This window comes from Panthera uncia (assembly GCF_023721935.1).
Source record: "Panthera uncia isolate 11264 chromosome C1 unlocalized genomic scaffold, Puncia_PCG_1.0 HiC_scaffold_3, whole genome shotgun sequence".
Classification (NCBI taxonomy): domain Eukaryota; kingdom Metazoa; phylum Chordata; class Mammalia; order Carnivora; family Felidae; genus Panthera; species Panthera uncia.
In genome coordinates, this window is record NW_026057584.1 from 108,869,155 (window position 1) to 108,884,222 (window position 15,068).

The following is a 15,068-nucleotide window of genomic DNA, read 5'->3' on the forward strand; positions in this document are numbered from 1 at the left end:
GCGTGAGGTGATATCTGAGTGTGGTTTTGATTTGTATTTCCCTGATGAGGAGTGACGTTGAGCATCTTTTCATGTGCCTGGAAACAGACACTTCTTAAACATTCTGGATGGAGTATAAACTGGTATAAACCCTAAGGAAGGCAATTAGTAGATATCAAAATTATAACTGTATATAATTGCTGATTACTTTTGGGAATCTATCTATACTTTGGGAATATGGATATTCTTGCACACGTTATTGACTGCAGTATTACTTATGATAGGAAAAGTATTGGAAACAACCTCAAACCCATTCATACATACAATGGCTCATTATACTGCTACTAAGAGAACAATGAAACGGTCTATGAATGTGGGAAACTTTTGATGTATATTCCTATATGAAAAGAAAGAGAATCTATGAGTTAATTTTTGGTTAAAAAGGACAGAAGTAAGAACTGCATGTGAATCTGACTATATATATTTTATTTACATATTTATTTTTTGGGAGAGCGCAAGCGGGGAGGGGCAGAAAGAGGGGGCAGAGGATCTGAAGCAGGCTTTGCGCTGATAGGCTGACAGCAGCGAGCCTGATGTGGGGCTTGAACTCCTGAACTGGGAGATCATGACCTGAGACAAAGTCGGGTGCTCAACCAACTGAGCTACCCAGGTGCCCCTGAATCTGACCATATTTAAGAAACCCTGGAAGGATAGCCAGTAAGTTATTATCAGGTAATTTAGAAAAGCAAAGGGAAAGGAACATAGGATCTTGGTGGACGGGGGACAGATGAGAGAACAACACTCCTTACTACACATCTTTTTTTATGCTTTTGTATTATGAAAACATGTGACTACAAATTAAAAAGAAGTTGGTAAGTTGAGCTGTAAAGGTAGACTTGATTGGGACTGTATATATCTAAAAAAATTTTTTTAATGTTTATTTATTTTTGAAAGAGAGAGAAAGAGAGAGAAAGAACATGAGCAGGGGAGGGACAGAGAGGGAGACACAGAATCCAAAGCAGATTCCAGGCTCTGAGCTGTCAGCACAGCTGGGGCTTGAACTCATGAATTGTGAGATTATGACCTGAGCTGAAGTCAGACACTCAACCAACTGAGCCAGCCAGGTGCCCCAGGACTGCATGTATCTAAACTAAGCAATGGTTAATTTCATCATAAGAATCCTGTCTCAAAATTCTTAAAAAACAGACATGGGGGATATTAGTGTATAAAATGTTAAAACTGAATGAAGGATGGTTTTCTTTCTGAAAAGAAAACTAAATGCCTATCATTTGAGTTTAAAGGAAAGCTGAAAAGACTGGCCACAAACACAACTATGCAACTTGGTAGAACTCACTGAAGAGAAAGCCTACTACCAGAGACTGGATTTTCATGTTTGGATTTTTGTTTTTTCCAGGATGAGCCATTTCCCCAAACCCATTCCCTATGTTCACCCAAGATGTAAAGGACCCCAAAAGATTTCCTCTTAAGTGACTCTCATGTTCTCAAGCCAGAAAAAAAAAACTAGAAACATAAAAACCTGGATAGTCCTAAAAAGTCTTTTGGTCATTCATTTCAAGCCTTTATTATGCCTCTTCTGTTAGTCATCTAAAAAAGGGTGGGAATGAGAAATGGATGTTCTCTTGATAATTTAAATGACCACTTTGAGATTTTGTTTCCGTTTCATTTTCTCTCTCCATTATTATGGTAGAATCCAATTTTTTTTATAAGTCATAGAGCCCAAAAGTTATATCCAGAAACACAAAGAAGAAAAATACAAGCTGTGCCTATTTCACAGCCTGGTTAGTCACCACCGGAGAAATGGCACGCTGGTGGGAATATTGGACTAGATTAGCACATACATGGTAGACCAATTCTGACCAGGATGTAGAGATCCACACTGCGCAAGATACCACACTGCAAACCACCGAAGTACTTCTGTGGCTCCTAACATTACCAACGATGACCATTTGGACCCACTGTCCTGAGGGTCCAAATGCGGGCTGCAGGGTCAGATGTTTGGTACAATCTCTGCTGAATCTGCCTAAAGATATTATTCTTGATGCAGCAAGTGGAGACTCAGTCCTTGCTCAAATTAACAGGATTCTGAACACCACTGGTCCAGTGAATGAACAGTAATTATGACTTTGTTTTACAGCCTGGATTCTTCCCTACGTGGCTTTCACACCCTCTTCGAAGGTGACTTTAGAATAACCTGAGAAGAGCAGATATTTGGGGACACAGACCACCTGCATAAACTTGTTGCTCCAGCTATCAGGACGTCTCTGCAGCTTTATCAGGTAAAAATCCATTTGGAGACTGGATTTTTTAATGTTTACTTTTGAGAGAGAGGGGTGAGAAGCGGCAAAGAAGGAAGGAGACACAGAATCCAAAGCAGGCTCCAGGCTCTGAGCTGTCAGCTTAGAGCCTAATGTGGGGCTTAAACTCACATGACCTGAGCCGAAGTTAGACACTTAACTGAGTGAGCCACCCAGGCGCCCTGGAGACTGGATTTTTAATAGTTGACAACATAATGTGCTGAATACAGCGTCACATAAGATACCTGCTCCTAGCATTTATAATGAAAACCATTCAGAGAGATACATGTATATATAATTAAAATAAGGACAAATTTTAGGATGGATGAACTTAATTATAAAAGTAATTCTGAAAAACCTCATAACAAAGAATAACGCCAACATTTGGATAACTGGGAAAGGGTCTCCTCAATTCACCTTGAATGCATTGACATTTAAGAGGTCCAGCACATGCAAAAAATACCCAAAAAAGAATATCTGTATTAAGGATTCAAATATGGTTTTAAGTGGTTTTGAAAGCACAGACTATAGTGTATAGTAATCTTTGACTTTTCGTGTACTCTTAATAAAAAATGATAAATATTAACATTTCTATAACATACATTACATGCTAGGCATATTCTAAGTCCTTTACATGTATTAATATGATTTATTTAAAAAAATTTTTTTTAACATTTTTAATGTTTATTTTTGAGACAGAGAGAGAGAGACAGAGTGCGAGTGAGGAAGGGGCAGAGAGAGAGGGAGACACGGAATCCAAAGCAGGCTCCAGGCTCTCAGCTGTCAGCACAGAGCCCAACGTGGGGCTCGAACTCATGGACTGCGAGATCACGACCTGATCCAAAGTCATATGCTTAACTAACTGAGCCACTCAGGTACCCCTATAATCACTTTTTATAATGATCTCTGAGGTAGCTAATATTATTGCCATTTTCTAGATGAGGAAATTGAGGTATTAACTCTTTGACCTAGCACTCTCACTTCCACAAACAGACTTTGAAAATACACCATCTAAAACATGGAACAGCACATGTGTCAAAATGTCCAACACAACATCCATAAGATGGGGTACAATGCAGCCAAAGATAAAAGGAATGAATAAGATATCTCTAGGTACTGATTTGGAGTCCTCTCCAGAATATATTGTTAAGAGAAAAATGCAAGATACAAAACAGTATATATAAATACAACGTGCTAGATTTTCTGTAAGAAAGGAGTGGAACAAACAAACAAACAAAATGTATGGGTTTATGTATGCATATACTTACTTCATAAAAAGAAACCCTGAGACACCAAATCAGAGAGTAATAAAATGGGGACTCACCAAAGAGCAAATGGCAAGTTAGGTGTAGCCACAGACACTTAAGAGTCCATCTTTTTATATAGCTTTGACTTTTGAACCAAATAAATATTTTCCATGTTTTTTAAAAAGTTAAATCAAAAAGTAAATTCTAGGGGTGCCTGGGTGGCTTAGTCAGTTGAGCATCCAACTCTTGATTTTGGCTCAGATCATGATCTCACAGTTCGTGAAATCAAGCTTGAAGCTCACAGCACAGAGCCTGCTTGGGACTCTTTTCCTCCCTCTTTCTCTTCCCCTCCCATGCTTGCATGCATGCTCTCTCTTAAAAAAAACTAAATCCTTAAAATTAAAAAACAAATTTAAACAAACAGTCCTAACTATGTATTAAATTATAATAAACATGCACTAAAAAGATAACCAAAAAACTAGGAACAGGTTATCTTAAAAAGCAAAGGGATAGGAACATGGGAAATTGGTACCTGAGGGACAGAGAAGAGAATGATACTTCTCACTGTATACCTTTTTATATATTTACATTTTGGATATCCCACAGAGAAAATAATCAAGTGACTTTTGAACACATTCTCACTTTGTTTAGTGGGATCCAGTTTGAGGACAAAAGAACTGTGAAGAAGTCTTAAACTTCATTCAGTCTTATTGTGAGCAAATCTACAGAAAATAAGGGGTTGATTTTCGACGGTGGACTTGGGACGCTGAAGTGTTACTATGAAACTATTTTTTTAATATTATAGATCAGAAAACCCAACTAGTTATGCTAATGTCTTGAGGACACAAGGTTTTCAGTATGAAAGATGCACAAGTGTAAAATTGAGGAGGGAGTCTGGGTGGCTCAGTTGGTCAAGTGTCTGACTCTTGATTTTGGCTCAGGTCATGATCTTACAGTTTGTGAGATTGAGCCTGAGGAGGGGCTCCACGTTGACTGCGTGGAGACTGCTTGAGATTTTCTCTCACCCTCTCAAAATAAATAAACCTAAAAAAAACAAAAACAAAAAACAAAATATATATATATATATATATATATACACACACACACATATATATACACATACACACATACATATACGTATACATGTATGTATATGTACATGTGTATATATATGTGGCGCCTGTGTGACTCAGTTGTTTAAGTGGCCAACTCTTGATTTCAGCTCAGGTTGTGATCTCACAGTTCGTGAGTTTGAGCCCCGCATCTGGCTCTGCACTCATAGCACAGAGCCTGCTTTGGATCCTCTTGTCACCCTCCCTGCCCCTTCCCCACTTGTGCTTACTCTCTCTCTCAAAAATAAATAAATGTTAGAAAAATTAAAAAATATATATATATATGTAAAATCGAGGAAAGAAAAAATTTATAATGTTAAATTTCATTTGGAGATATCAGCATGAAGCCATGACTATGTTTACTATATTGATTACCTCTGTCCACAGAAAGAGCCCAAAAGGAATGATACCTCAAGAGCAATGTGTACCCCTAGCACCCAGATCTTGGGTTCTAATTCCCATTCTCCACTAAAGAGAACCAAGAATCTTTGCAGAAATGGCTGATTTCAAGACCAGGGAAGCAGAAAAAATAAAAAAGGGCCTCATTTATCATGTACCAGAAATAGGAAAGTTTGTGAAGTCCAAAAGGAGATATCAAAATGACACTCAAGCCAGTTTGTAGGGGTTCTCACTAGCCAAATTTGGGGCAGCTAGGAAAGAAAGGGATTTTCATTAAAATACACCGAGTAAAGAAAATATCCCTGATCCATAGTAGCAACACCCTCCTATACAAAAAAAGATCAAAGAGATTAAGTAAGGTCAGCCAGCTAGAAAGTGCTCCCAAGTCTGTTGTCTTAATCACTATACTATTTCTTTTTAATGGCCTCAGAGGCAGCTCTAGGAATAGACACCCAATTTAGACAAATACAGAAACTATGTGGTTAATTTACAATGAGTAGACTAATGAGCATCCTCCAGTGTTAAACTGGATGTTTGCTTCACTTTAGAGTGAGGACAAACAAGAAGTACTGTAGGCAGAGACTGCTGGTTTGGGATTTTCTCACCTCTCAGAAAACAGTAACAAGGAAAAGAAAATGGAATTCAGTCTCCATCTTTGGCAAAACTAGGAGAGACCTGAAAACTCAAACCACAGAAGGGGTAGCAGAACGGCCAAGGCAGTGATACTCAAACATGAGCCAATACAGACAGGATTTCTGCGGCTATAATTTAAGGGACAAGATCCAGTCAAGTATAATTCTCCAAAGTGAGGAGCATACTCTGACACGGGAAACCATAATCTTTTGTTTGTAACAATCAGAGGGGTCACTGAAGCAGAACCTGGACTCGGACCAGTTCCAAGATCCAAGAATCAACGATGTAGGGTTAAACTATTAACCACACACACAAATAAGTGCCATGTGAAAAACAGGGTGTGGTGAGGGGCACCTGGCTGGCTCAGTTGGTAGAGCATGTGACCCTTCATCTCAGGGTCATGAGTTCAAGTCCCATGTTGGGTACAGAGTTTACTTTAAAAAACAAACAAACAAACAAACAAACAAACAAACAGCATGTGGTGAGATGCAGGGAAGAGAAAAACTGCCATTTGGGACAATCTATCTTCACTAGCAGGAGAGAAGTAATGACCAAGAAAATACAAACATAGGATTCTGAGCCATTAGGAAAATCTCCCCTAATCCAGTACACAGCCCAGCCTACAACAAGAACCAATTACAAATAGATGACGCAGAATACATTCAACTCCATTCAAAGATGAGTAGTCAGAACGCAACCAGCACAGGATCTATCTCATGATGCTATAAGAAAAATGGTGGACAGAAAAAGGGGAAGTTCATTAGAAATACTTTCACTAAGCAGATAAAAATTGTGCCATGAATGAAGAAACCTGATGCAATAACTGCTTCTAGAAATGAAAACACAAAACAAAGATGTAAGAGCTCACTGGACATGATTAGACAACAGAAGGGGCTAAAATAAGCATAGCTCAAGAGAAAAACAGAAGAAAATATTCAGCTGCATCAGGACTGAAAGCAAAACTAAAAAGTAGAGCATGCCAGACAATGGTAGAAACTCAGTAAGAAACAGAAGATTGTGAGAAAGTAAGCAGAACCAAAAGGGGGAAAAGTTAATAAGGCTTAGATAAGGAAGTCATGCAAAAAAGATCCAACAAACACATAACTGGGTGCCCCTCCCACTAAAATGGAATAGAATAAAGACACAATCCAAGAAAACTGTTCATAAATATGGTGTCATGCTGCAGATTAAAAACATACACCATGTTTCAGAACAGAACAATACACAATGGTCACTACAAAACAAATCCCATTTAAATCATCGAAATTCAAAGATAGAGAGCCTTAGGGGCGCCTGAGTGGCTCAGTTGGTTGAGCTTCCAGCTCTTGGTTTCAGCTCAGGCCATGATCCTAGAGTCAAGACTGAGCCCCATACTGGGCTCAGTGCATAGGGTGGAGCTTGCTTAAGATTCTCTCTTCCCTTCCCGACCCCTTCCCCTGTTCATGCTCTCTCTCTCTCTAAAAAAACAAAACAAAAACAAAACACAACAAAACAAAAAACAAAGAAAAAAAATCTTAGGCAATCAGGCAAAAATATCAAGATCCTTTTAAGGTGTTTAAAAAAAGAAATAAAGCTGGCTTTACTTCTCTACGTCATCTAGTTCTGGAAGGCAGAGGAAAAACACTTGATAAAGTACTCACAGAAAGAATACAGAAACAAAAGAATTATCAGTTAAACTACTGCTTAAGTATAGCGATAACTGCAAAATGATTCTGAACATATGAAAACTCAAAATACTGGTCCTGTAAGTTCTTTTTGAGGAAGGTAATAGAGTTCATTCAATCAAGCAACGAACAATAAAAAATGATTTAAAAAATTGGCAGATAAGATTACTCTGTTTAACAAAAAGAATAAGACTTAAAATTTTTTTGGAACTTTCCTTTGTTTCTATGCCTTAAGCCAATTTAATTACCTTTGGTTTATCTGGTCTTTGAGAGTTTGATAGAGTTCAGTGAAACCGTCTGGGCCGAGTGCTTTTCTGGGAGATGTTGCTTTGAAATTTTTTTCTATTTCTCCAATAGAAATTGGTCTATTTAAGCTTTCTGGCTTCAGGGGCACCTGGGTGGCTCAGCTGGTTGCGCATCTGGCTCTTAGCTTTGGCTCAGGTCACAATTTCACAGTTTGTGAGTTCAAGCTCTCCGTTGGGCTCTATGCTGACAGCACACAGCCTGCTTGAGATTCTCCCTCTCTCTCTCTGTGCCCCTCCCCCACTCACATGTTCTCTGTCTCTCTCAAAATAAACAAAATTAAAAAAATAAATAAACTTTCTGGCTCAATTCAAAGGGAGCTAAATATTAGAAATTTATCATTGTTATAGATTTTTTAAACTTAAAAAAAAATTATTTATTTTGAAAGACAGAAATAGTGTGAGCAGGGGAGGGACAGAGAGAGAGGGTGAGAGACAGAATCTAAAGTAGGCTCTGTACTGTCAATGTATAGCTCGATGCAGGGCTTGAACTCACGAGCTATGAGATCATGATCTGAGCCGAACACTTAACTGACTGAGTCAGCCAGGTGCCCCTATCACTGTTAAAGATTTAAGTAGAAAAATCATCTGGTCATTAGGGTTTTTGCCTGTTTAATTCACTGGTGTATTTCTAGCGCCCAGAGTACTGAGACTGGCAAAATGCTCAAAGTACACCTCACAAAATTCAACAACCAGTTTTTAATTAAAAATTCAATACAATGGAGAGGCGCCTGGGTAGCTCAGTTAAGCGTCCGACTTCAGCTCAGGTCACCATCTCACGGTCCGTGAGTTCGAGCCTTGCGTTGGGCTCTGGGCTGATGGCTCGGAGCCTGGAGCCTGCTTCCGATTCTGTGTCTCCCTCTCTCTCTGCCCCTCCCCTATTCATGCTCTGTCTCTCTCAGTCTCAAAAATAAATAAACATTAAAAAAAAAAAATTAAAAAAAAAATTCAATACAAGGAAAAGATACTTTGATAACATGGTTTAAAAAAAAAAAAACTCTAGTTTTCATTGTCTGCACCTTTCTAACTTTCAAATTTCCTCATACCATCTGAATATATTAACTTTTTTTTTTTTAAGTTTATTTACTGATTTTGAGAGTAAGAGAGAAAGAGAGCGAGCAAGCAGAGGGAGAGGGAGAGAGAGCATCTCAAGCAGGCTCTGTGCTGTCAGTGCAGAGCCCAACACAGGGCTCAATCCTACGAACTGTGAAATCATGACCTGAGCTGAAATCAAGAGTTGGGACACTCAACTGACTGAGCCACCCAGGCACCCCTGAATACATTAACTTCTTCAAGGTAATACAAAATTAAAATGAACAACATATAATCTGTTTTATGTTGGGCAGTTGTGTCTCTCTATACCTCAGGCAACATTTTAAATTACCAAAAGGTAAAGTATGCTCATTTTACTGAAGAGGAAACTAAGGATCAGTAATGTTGAGAAACTTGCCTAATGCCACACAGCTAGTGAATGACAGAGCTAATGGTTAAATAGAAGTCCTAGGCACTCTTCTACATTTAAAAGTTACTTTCTTTAGAGTTCTGTTCCAGACCCTCTTCTCACTGTATTTATTCCCCCTGGTGAGACTCATACCCCCAACCTTGAACTGTAGCCCACAGGCTGATATCTTCCAAACCCATTATCTCTGGCTCTGACATCTCTTCAACCACCTGCTGACAACAGCCACTGGATTGTTCCATGGATAAACTCAGTATCCCAAAAATCAAAATTATTTCTAACATTCGCTTTCTTTCTCTTGTTTCATTTTTACTTACTTGGTCAAACAAGGAAAAAAACCAAGGAGACATCTAGACTTCTTCCTCACCACTCTGCCCTGCCTCCAGCTGGTAATCAAGACTTATGGATGGTCTCGTCTGACTGTTTTGGTCTTCATGCCTACTACCCCTTCTTCTGTTCAGTGAATCACTCTTGTTTATATTGCCAAAGGCAACACATAACCAAAGGTATTAATCAAGAAAGACTTCCTGGCAAGACTCACATCCCATTGTCTCCGCCCAACTTTCACAACCTTCCCACAATGCAATACAATGCAATATGCCTTGGGGATCAGGAGGACAAATACCATCATGTCTTCACCCAACGGTGTACTTCCTTAGAGGCACCCCAGATCATTCCTCATCAACCAGACTTTATCCCTGTAGGGCCCTGTTGATCTCTCCCTTTTCAGATACCCAAACCTTCCAATACAGCCTAGAGACTTACAGTCTATCTCTAGCAAATCCGCAATCTCTAATCTGAATATATCCTTTACCTCCCTGCCCTAATGAATCTCGGCTCTCCCCTGAGAATACTCCTTCCCCCTTCAGCCCTCTCACCTGGGAGACCTTTTCTCTCAAAAACCTCTTCCCCATCTATATGGTCTTCCTGAATTATCTCCTTCAGAACTCTTACCTGGACTCCAAACTCCTCTATTAACCTATCTCAACATCTCCACTTCAGTGCTCAGAAGTCAACACCATCTTCCAGTGCTCAAAACCAATCAGGGATTCCTCCCCAAAGCTAGTCCTCCCACTGTTCTTCATCACACGTTACTGCAGCATCACCTTCCTAGCCACATGATGTCACCTTCCTAGCCACGCAGTATTACTGCTGCGAAACCTTCCTAGTTACACAACTGGCAGGGCCAAAATCCTGACTCTTCCTATTCTCTCACTGCCCCTATATAATTCTTCAGAAGTCCTCAACCAACTTCAAACCTCTACTCTGGATCTAACCAGGTTCCACCTCCAGCAATCCTCTTTCCTGGATTCCTGACACACCCTTCTAAACCATCTGTTTCCCACTTTGCCTCTCCACAGCTGATCCACCAAAAACTTCAGATCATGCTGCTGCTCTGCTCAAAACTCTGGTAAGGCTTCCCGCTGCACCCCAGCAAAGTCTAAATCTGTAAAGGGCTTCCTAAGGCCCTAAGTGATATGGAGACCCTGTTACTTCCTAAAATAATCTCTGGCCGTTCTCCTCCCATCAGCCTCTTGCTTCTCCTTAGGCGTGGCAAACACACTACAATCTCAGGCCTTTGCACTTACTGTTCCCACTGCTTAGAATGCTCTTATCCTACACAGCCATATGGCTCACTTCATTACATCTTTCAACTGTTGGCTCCAATCTGTTCTTATCAACAGTTCTCCCGGATCATCTTACATGAAGTGGTAGGCCTGCACTGCCTACACTGTCGCTCCAAATCTCACCCTATCTAATTTTTCCCCAAAGCACTTTGCACCATCTAGGACACTTTGTTTTTGTGTGTCTCCAGCCCCTAAAAATAGAAACTCTATGAGGGCAGGAATGTCTCGTTGTTCACTGCTTTACCTCTAGTATCTAGAACACTACAGAGTTCATAGAAAAGCACTCAAGGAGTATTTACTGAGGTAAATGAAAGGATGAAGGAAAGAAAAAGGTAAAGAAGGAGGGCTAGATCTTTAAGCCCCAAATATACCTGAGTGCTGAATCAGTAGCATGTGCTGCTGTTGTAGTAATGACTGGAGATTGAGCTCTGGTGGCTGAAACAGTTGCTACCACAGCAGGAGGGATGGTATTAGAGGTGGTCACAGGTGGACGAGACTACCAAGAGAAGAGAAAAAAATATTTCATTTAAAACAAAAAGCAAAATAAAATACAATAAGCCAAACACTGTAAGTGTAATTTAAAACCTGGGCCTCCAAACAAGTATGTTGTTCAAATGAAAGGAGATTCTCACCATTCTGACTAAGGAATTCTATGTTCAGATAGGTAATTTTAAGACCAAGAGTCAGAATTACAAAAAAAATTCCCATTTTGGCTGGATAGAGTATATAAATTCCTCCTTTCCAAATATGACTAGATTCAACATTTTATCCTATGGGGAGTAGTTGGGATCCAACCCTTCAGATCTAGAGTGCCCACAGATTTGTTGTTGGTTCTGACATAGACATTCTATACTCCCACACAACCAAGTACTTTCCACAGAGGGCTCTAAGCCGTCGGATGGAGATGCTGGCTCTCGGGCCCTCTAAGCCAGCAAACACGTGAAAACAGCATTTGCTTATGGAAGATTCAGGGTGCCCAGCTGCTCTCTGGCTGTTTTCACATGGATGTACTTCTCTTACCTTCCCTTATACTACATCTGTGTATAAAATCTTCACCAGACAAGTTCCACCCTGGGCTTCACTGGCTTGTCCACTGTCATTTCTTTCGATCATCTGAGCTCTTCTGAGTAGTCCCTTTCTTGACCCCGATACATGCAGTTCAATTCGCAAATGCTGCCCATTTGGATCTGCCTCTTATCTCCAGACCTTCGATCTGCAGTGCCTACGCCTACTGCTACAGCTTGTTTCACACCAGGTCATCACACTAGCTTTAGAACTCCCTGTTTGGGTTCTTTCTCCTGTCCTTCCTGTATACCATTTACACTCCGGGGGCCGAATGAGTCTCCAAATGTGCTTTGTTAGCCAGCAAGCCCTCTTATTTTGTTTTAAATTGAAAACTCTAGGCTGGACATGTACTACCCAGTGTCCTACCCAGCAATCTTCCTGATTGTGTTAAACCCAGCTGTTCCATATATGTGACCAGTCTGGCCCCCAAAAGTATTTGAACATGCATCTACCCTCTGTGGTTCAGCTACATTAATCTTTCAAAGAGTTTTCTGTGATCTCATATTACTATGTTCAAAAAACTTAGTGGCTCTCTGCTGTGTATAAAATCAAGTTTACACTCTGTATCTTCAAGCTCTGAATTCAGAGACATCACAGTATACCTCATAACACAGTATACTTCAGTACAATTGAGGCCATAGATTTCCTTGGAAAAAAGTTGAAAGGCACAGACTGCCTTTCTTGAAAAGCACACACATGTATAAAAATGTGCACGAAGTATTTAGGGGCTCATACATCCCTATGTGAATTAAAACTTCTCTGTTCTGGCTCACCTTTACTAAACCCAGTATACAAGTGCCATGGTCTTCCTTGCCACTGTGCATAGTCTCACTCCCTTTCGCCGCCTCTTCACTTCTCTGAATCTCCCTCTACACCCATCCCTACGACAGCTTCTCTTGGCCCCACTCTTCTAAATCTCCGTGGCTGATCATCTCACACCGTATAGAACTCAACCTTCTGGACACCTTGGTGACTATATCAAAAGTCACGTGAGGTCAAAGGACTCTCCCAGGCTCTAGCAGAGTCAAGAACTCTGAGTAGGCACTTGATACTTGCTGGCTGACTACCCACAAGCTGACATGCCTGGATAGGTTGGTGAATGATATGCTGTACTGCCGGCTGAGCTGTAGCAGTATTTGGCAACTGGGAAGTCGGCCTCAGGACCGTGGTTACTTTAGAACTGGACATCACAGCAGCAGCGGCTGCACCTGGAAAATAATTTTTGTCATTAGTATGGCTTATGGGCTCACCATTTAAATATTCCAATCATATGCCCTAGGAAAAGAGTGCAGATATGTTCTAAAACTCAGTATGTCAGTAATTTAGCTGACATGCCGTATTGTATACTTCCCTTTTGTCACATAGAAAATTTTAAAAAGTGCACTCATGGGTTGTGATTTGTTAAGATTAGTAAACTGTTTTGCTTCTTTAAGGACACTATGAAATGAAACTGTTTTCTGTTTTGTTAACTGCAAGGATACAGAAGAGAGGCACACACTGAATAGCACAGCGCGGGGCTGCTGCCTTCATTTAGGCCAAGGCTCCAGCGGTTTAACCATCAGCGAGGGTTCACCTGAACTACCTCTGCCTTTGTATTGTCAAATACAGGCAAATGACATCTTAGTATTTTCACGAAAGTACTTTCGATCTAACACAGACGCCCTTGCAATCTGTGAACTTTGCTCTGGGGACCAATGAATTACGTTATGACCAAGTAAACCTGGTTTTGTACTTGTTAGCCTGATTTTGCCAACAATGATTTTACACTCTCCAACATAAGGCTGATGAAGTAGCTGAGAAAAGTCACTGAATTTAATACTTGACAACCTATCAGAATTTAACTGTAAGAATAAATCCATCTTACAGCTGTATTGCTTGAGTTACCATTATCACTAAACCTTTAAAATATTCAGTATTCGTATCTGTGACTTTATTCTAAACATCAAGATCATTTTGGACTGTCATAGGTCTGAGGCGTTCCTCATTATAAAGGACAATCTTTAGACCCTACTAAAAATCTGAATTGTTTTAAGTTTACACCCAAAAGCATACACACATGCTTGTTGGGGTATGACTATAATTAGCACATATTTGACCATGCCAAAAATGTGTATTGCTCTAAGTTTATTTCTGCTGTCCTATAACTTTAATAAGCTGATTCTAGATACATTTTTTATTACTGTATCTCTTACCAAATGTGTATCTGCCAATGCATTTTGAGAACATAAGCAAAACGTACAGTTTTTACCTCGAGGTAAATGAGAAGCTCCAATGTGAAGAGGGGGCCCAGGAGCATTGCTGCGGATAATAGACATCTGTACATTTGTGGTCATGATATGATGCAGGTTACTGGGATGTCCCTGCAAGAAACAAGACACAATGTTATTTTCATGTGCTTGGTCTTAGCCATTGATGCTTAGCCATTGCTTCTAGGAGGTCAGCTGCCTCCAAATGTGGGTCAGGGTGTTCCTTTTAGACAGTGAGTACCCCAAGGAAAAGGATGTTTAGTTTTTTTTATGCAACATACTACATGAAGACCCATGCCCGCAAGCGTGGGGTAAGTGACTGTGAGGACACTTCAACTGCCTTGAGCCACAGTAGGTGCTAGATCTCTAACAGATGGACTCATTTGACTGCCCACTTTGGGACACTCTCATCTCCAATATTAGTCTTTCACACTTGTTATCTCTGCGTTGGCAAAAAGCTTATTCTATTTTAGAATAAGCCAAAAGCTTACTCTATTTTATTCTTATTTCCTATTCTATTTTCTTTTTTTTTTTTTTCCCTATTCTATTTTCTTTACGTGCCACTGCATTCATCCACTCTTTATGTTATGCAGGACTTCTAAGTAAATGTCAATTAGCACTCAGCAGGTACTCCCATACAAGTTCCTCAACTCCTCCCCTCCTTAGAGGACCTTCCTCAGAGGCTCCCAACCCTTATGCCAGTGATACCGAAGTGGGGGTTCCAGTATTTCTGGGAGTACTCAGCAGTATGACAAGAGAAAAAACAAAAAACAAAAAACATAGTGTCTTCTTGGAATACCAATTTTTTTCTTAAAAACTGGAAGGGAAAGTTTTTAGATTCAGGTTTTTTCACTGGTCAATAATTCAAAATATTTAAATAAATCATATACATATTATAGAGTAGGAGTAGAATTTCAGCCAAAAAACATAAGCTAAAACATGAGACTACAAAATAAATGTTCATGACTGATGAGCTGCTTGAGGGCACCTGCTAGGTGCCCAAGACATACACCATCATC

The 15,068-nt window shown here is 40.0% G+C and overlaps 1 protein-coding gene across 11 annotated transcripts in view; it reads right to left on the reverse strand.

The window, feature by feature from the left end:
* The window catches only part of SAP130 (Sin3A associated protein 130), an 80,962-nt gene that overhangs the window by 54,577 nt on the left and 11,317 nt on the right, over positions 1-15,068 (reverse strand). For 7 of the 11 annotated variants that reach the window (XM_049615798.1, XM_049615804.1, XM_049615795.1 and 4 more), the window contains 3 exons: positions 14,043-14,163; positions 12,887-13,011; positions 11,110-11,234 (listed from right to left, as the gene is read on the reverse strand). In XM_049615798.1, the coding sequence (XP_049471755.1) occupies positions 11,110-11,234; positions 12,887-13,011; positions 14,043-14,163 (371 nt within the window). The remainder of the gene's footprint in view (positions 1-11,109; positions 11,235-12,886; positions 13,012-14,042; positions 14,164-15,068) is intronic. The other 4 variants (XM_049615801.1, XM_049615797.1, XM_049615800.1 and 1 more) reach the window with 1 other exon arrangement.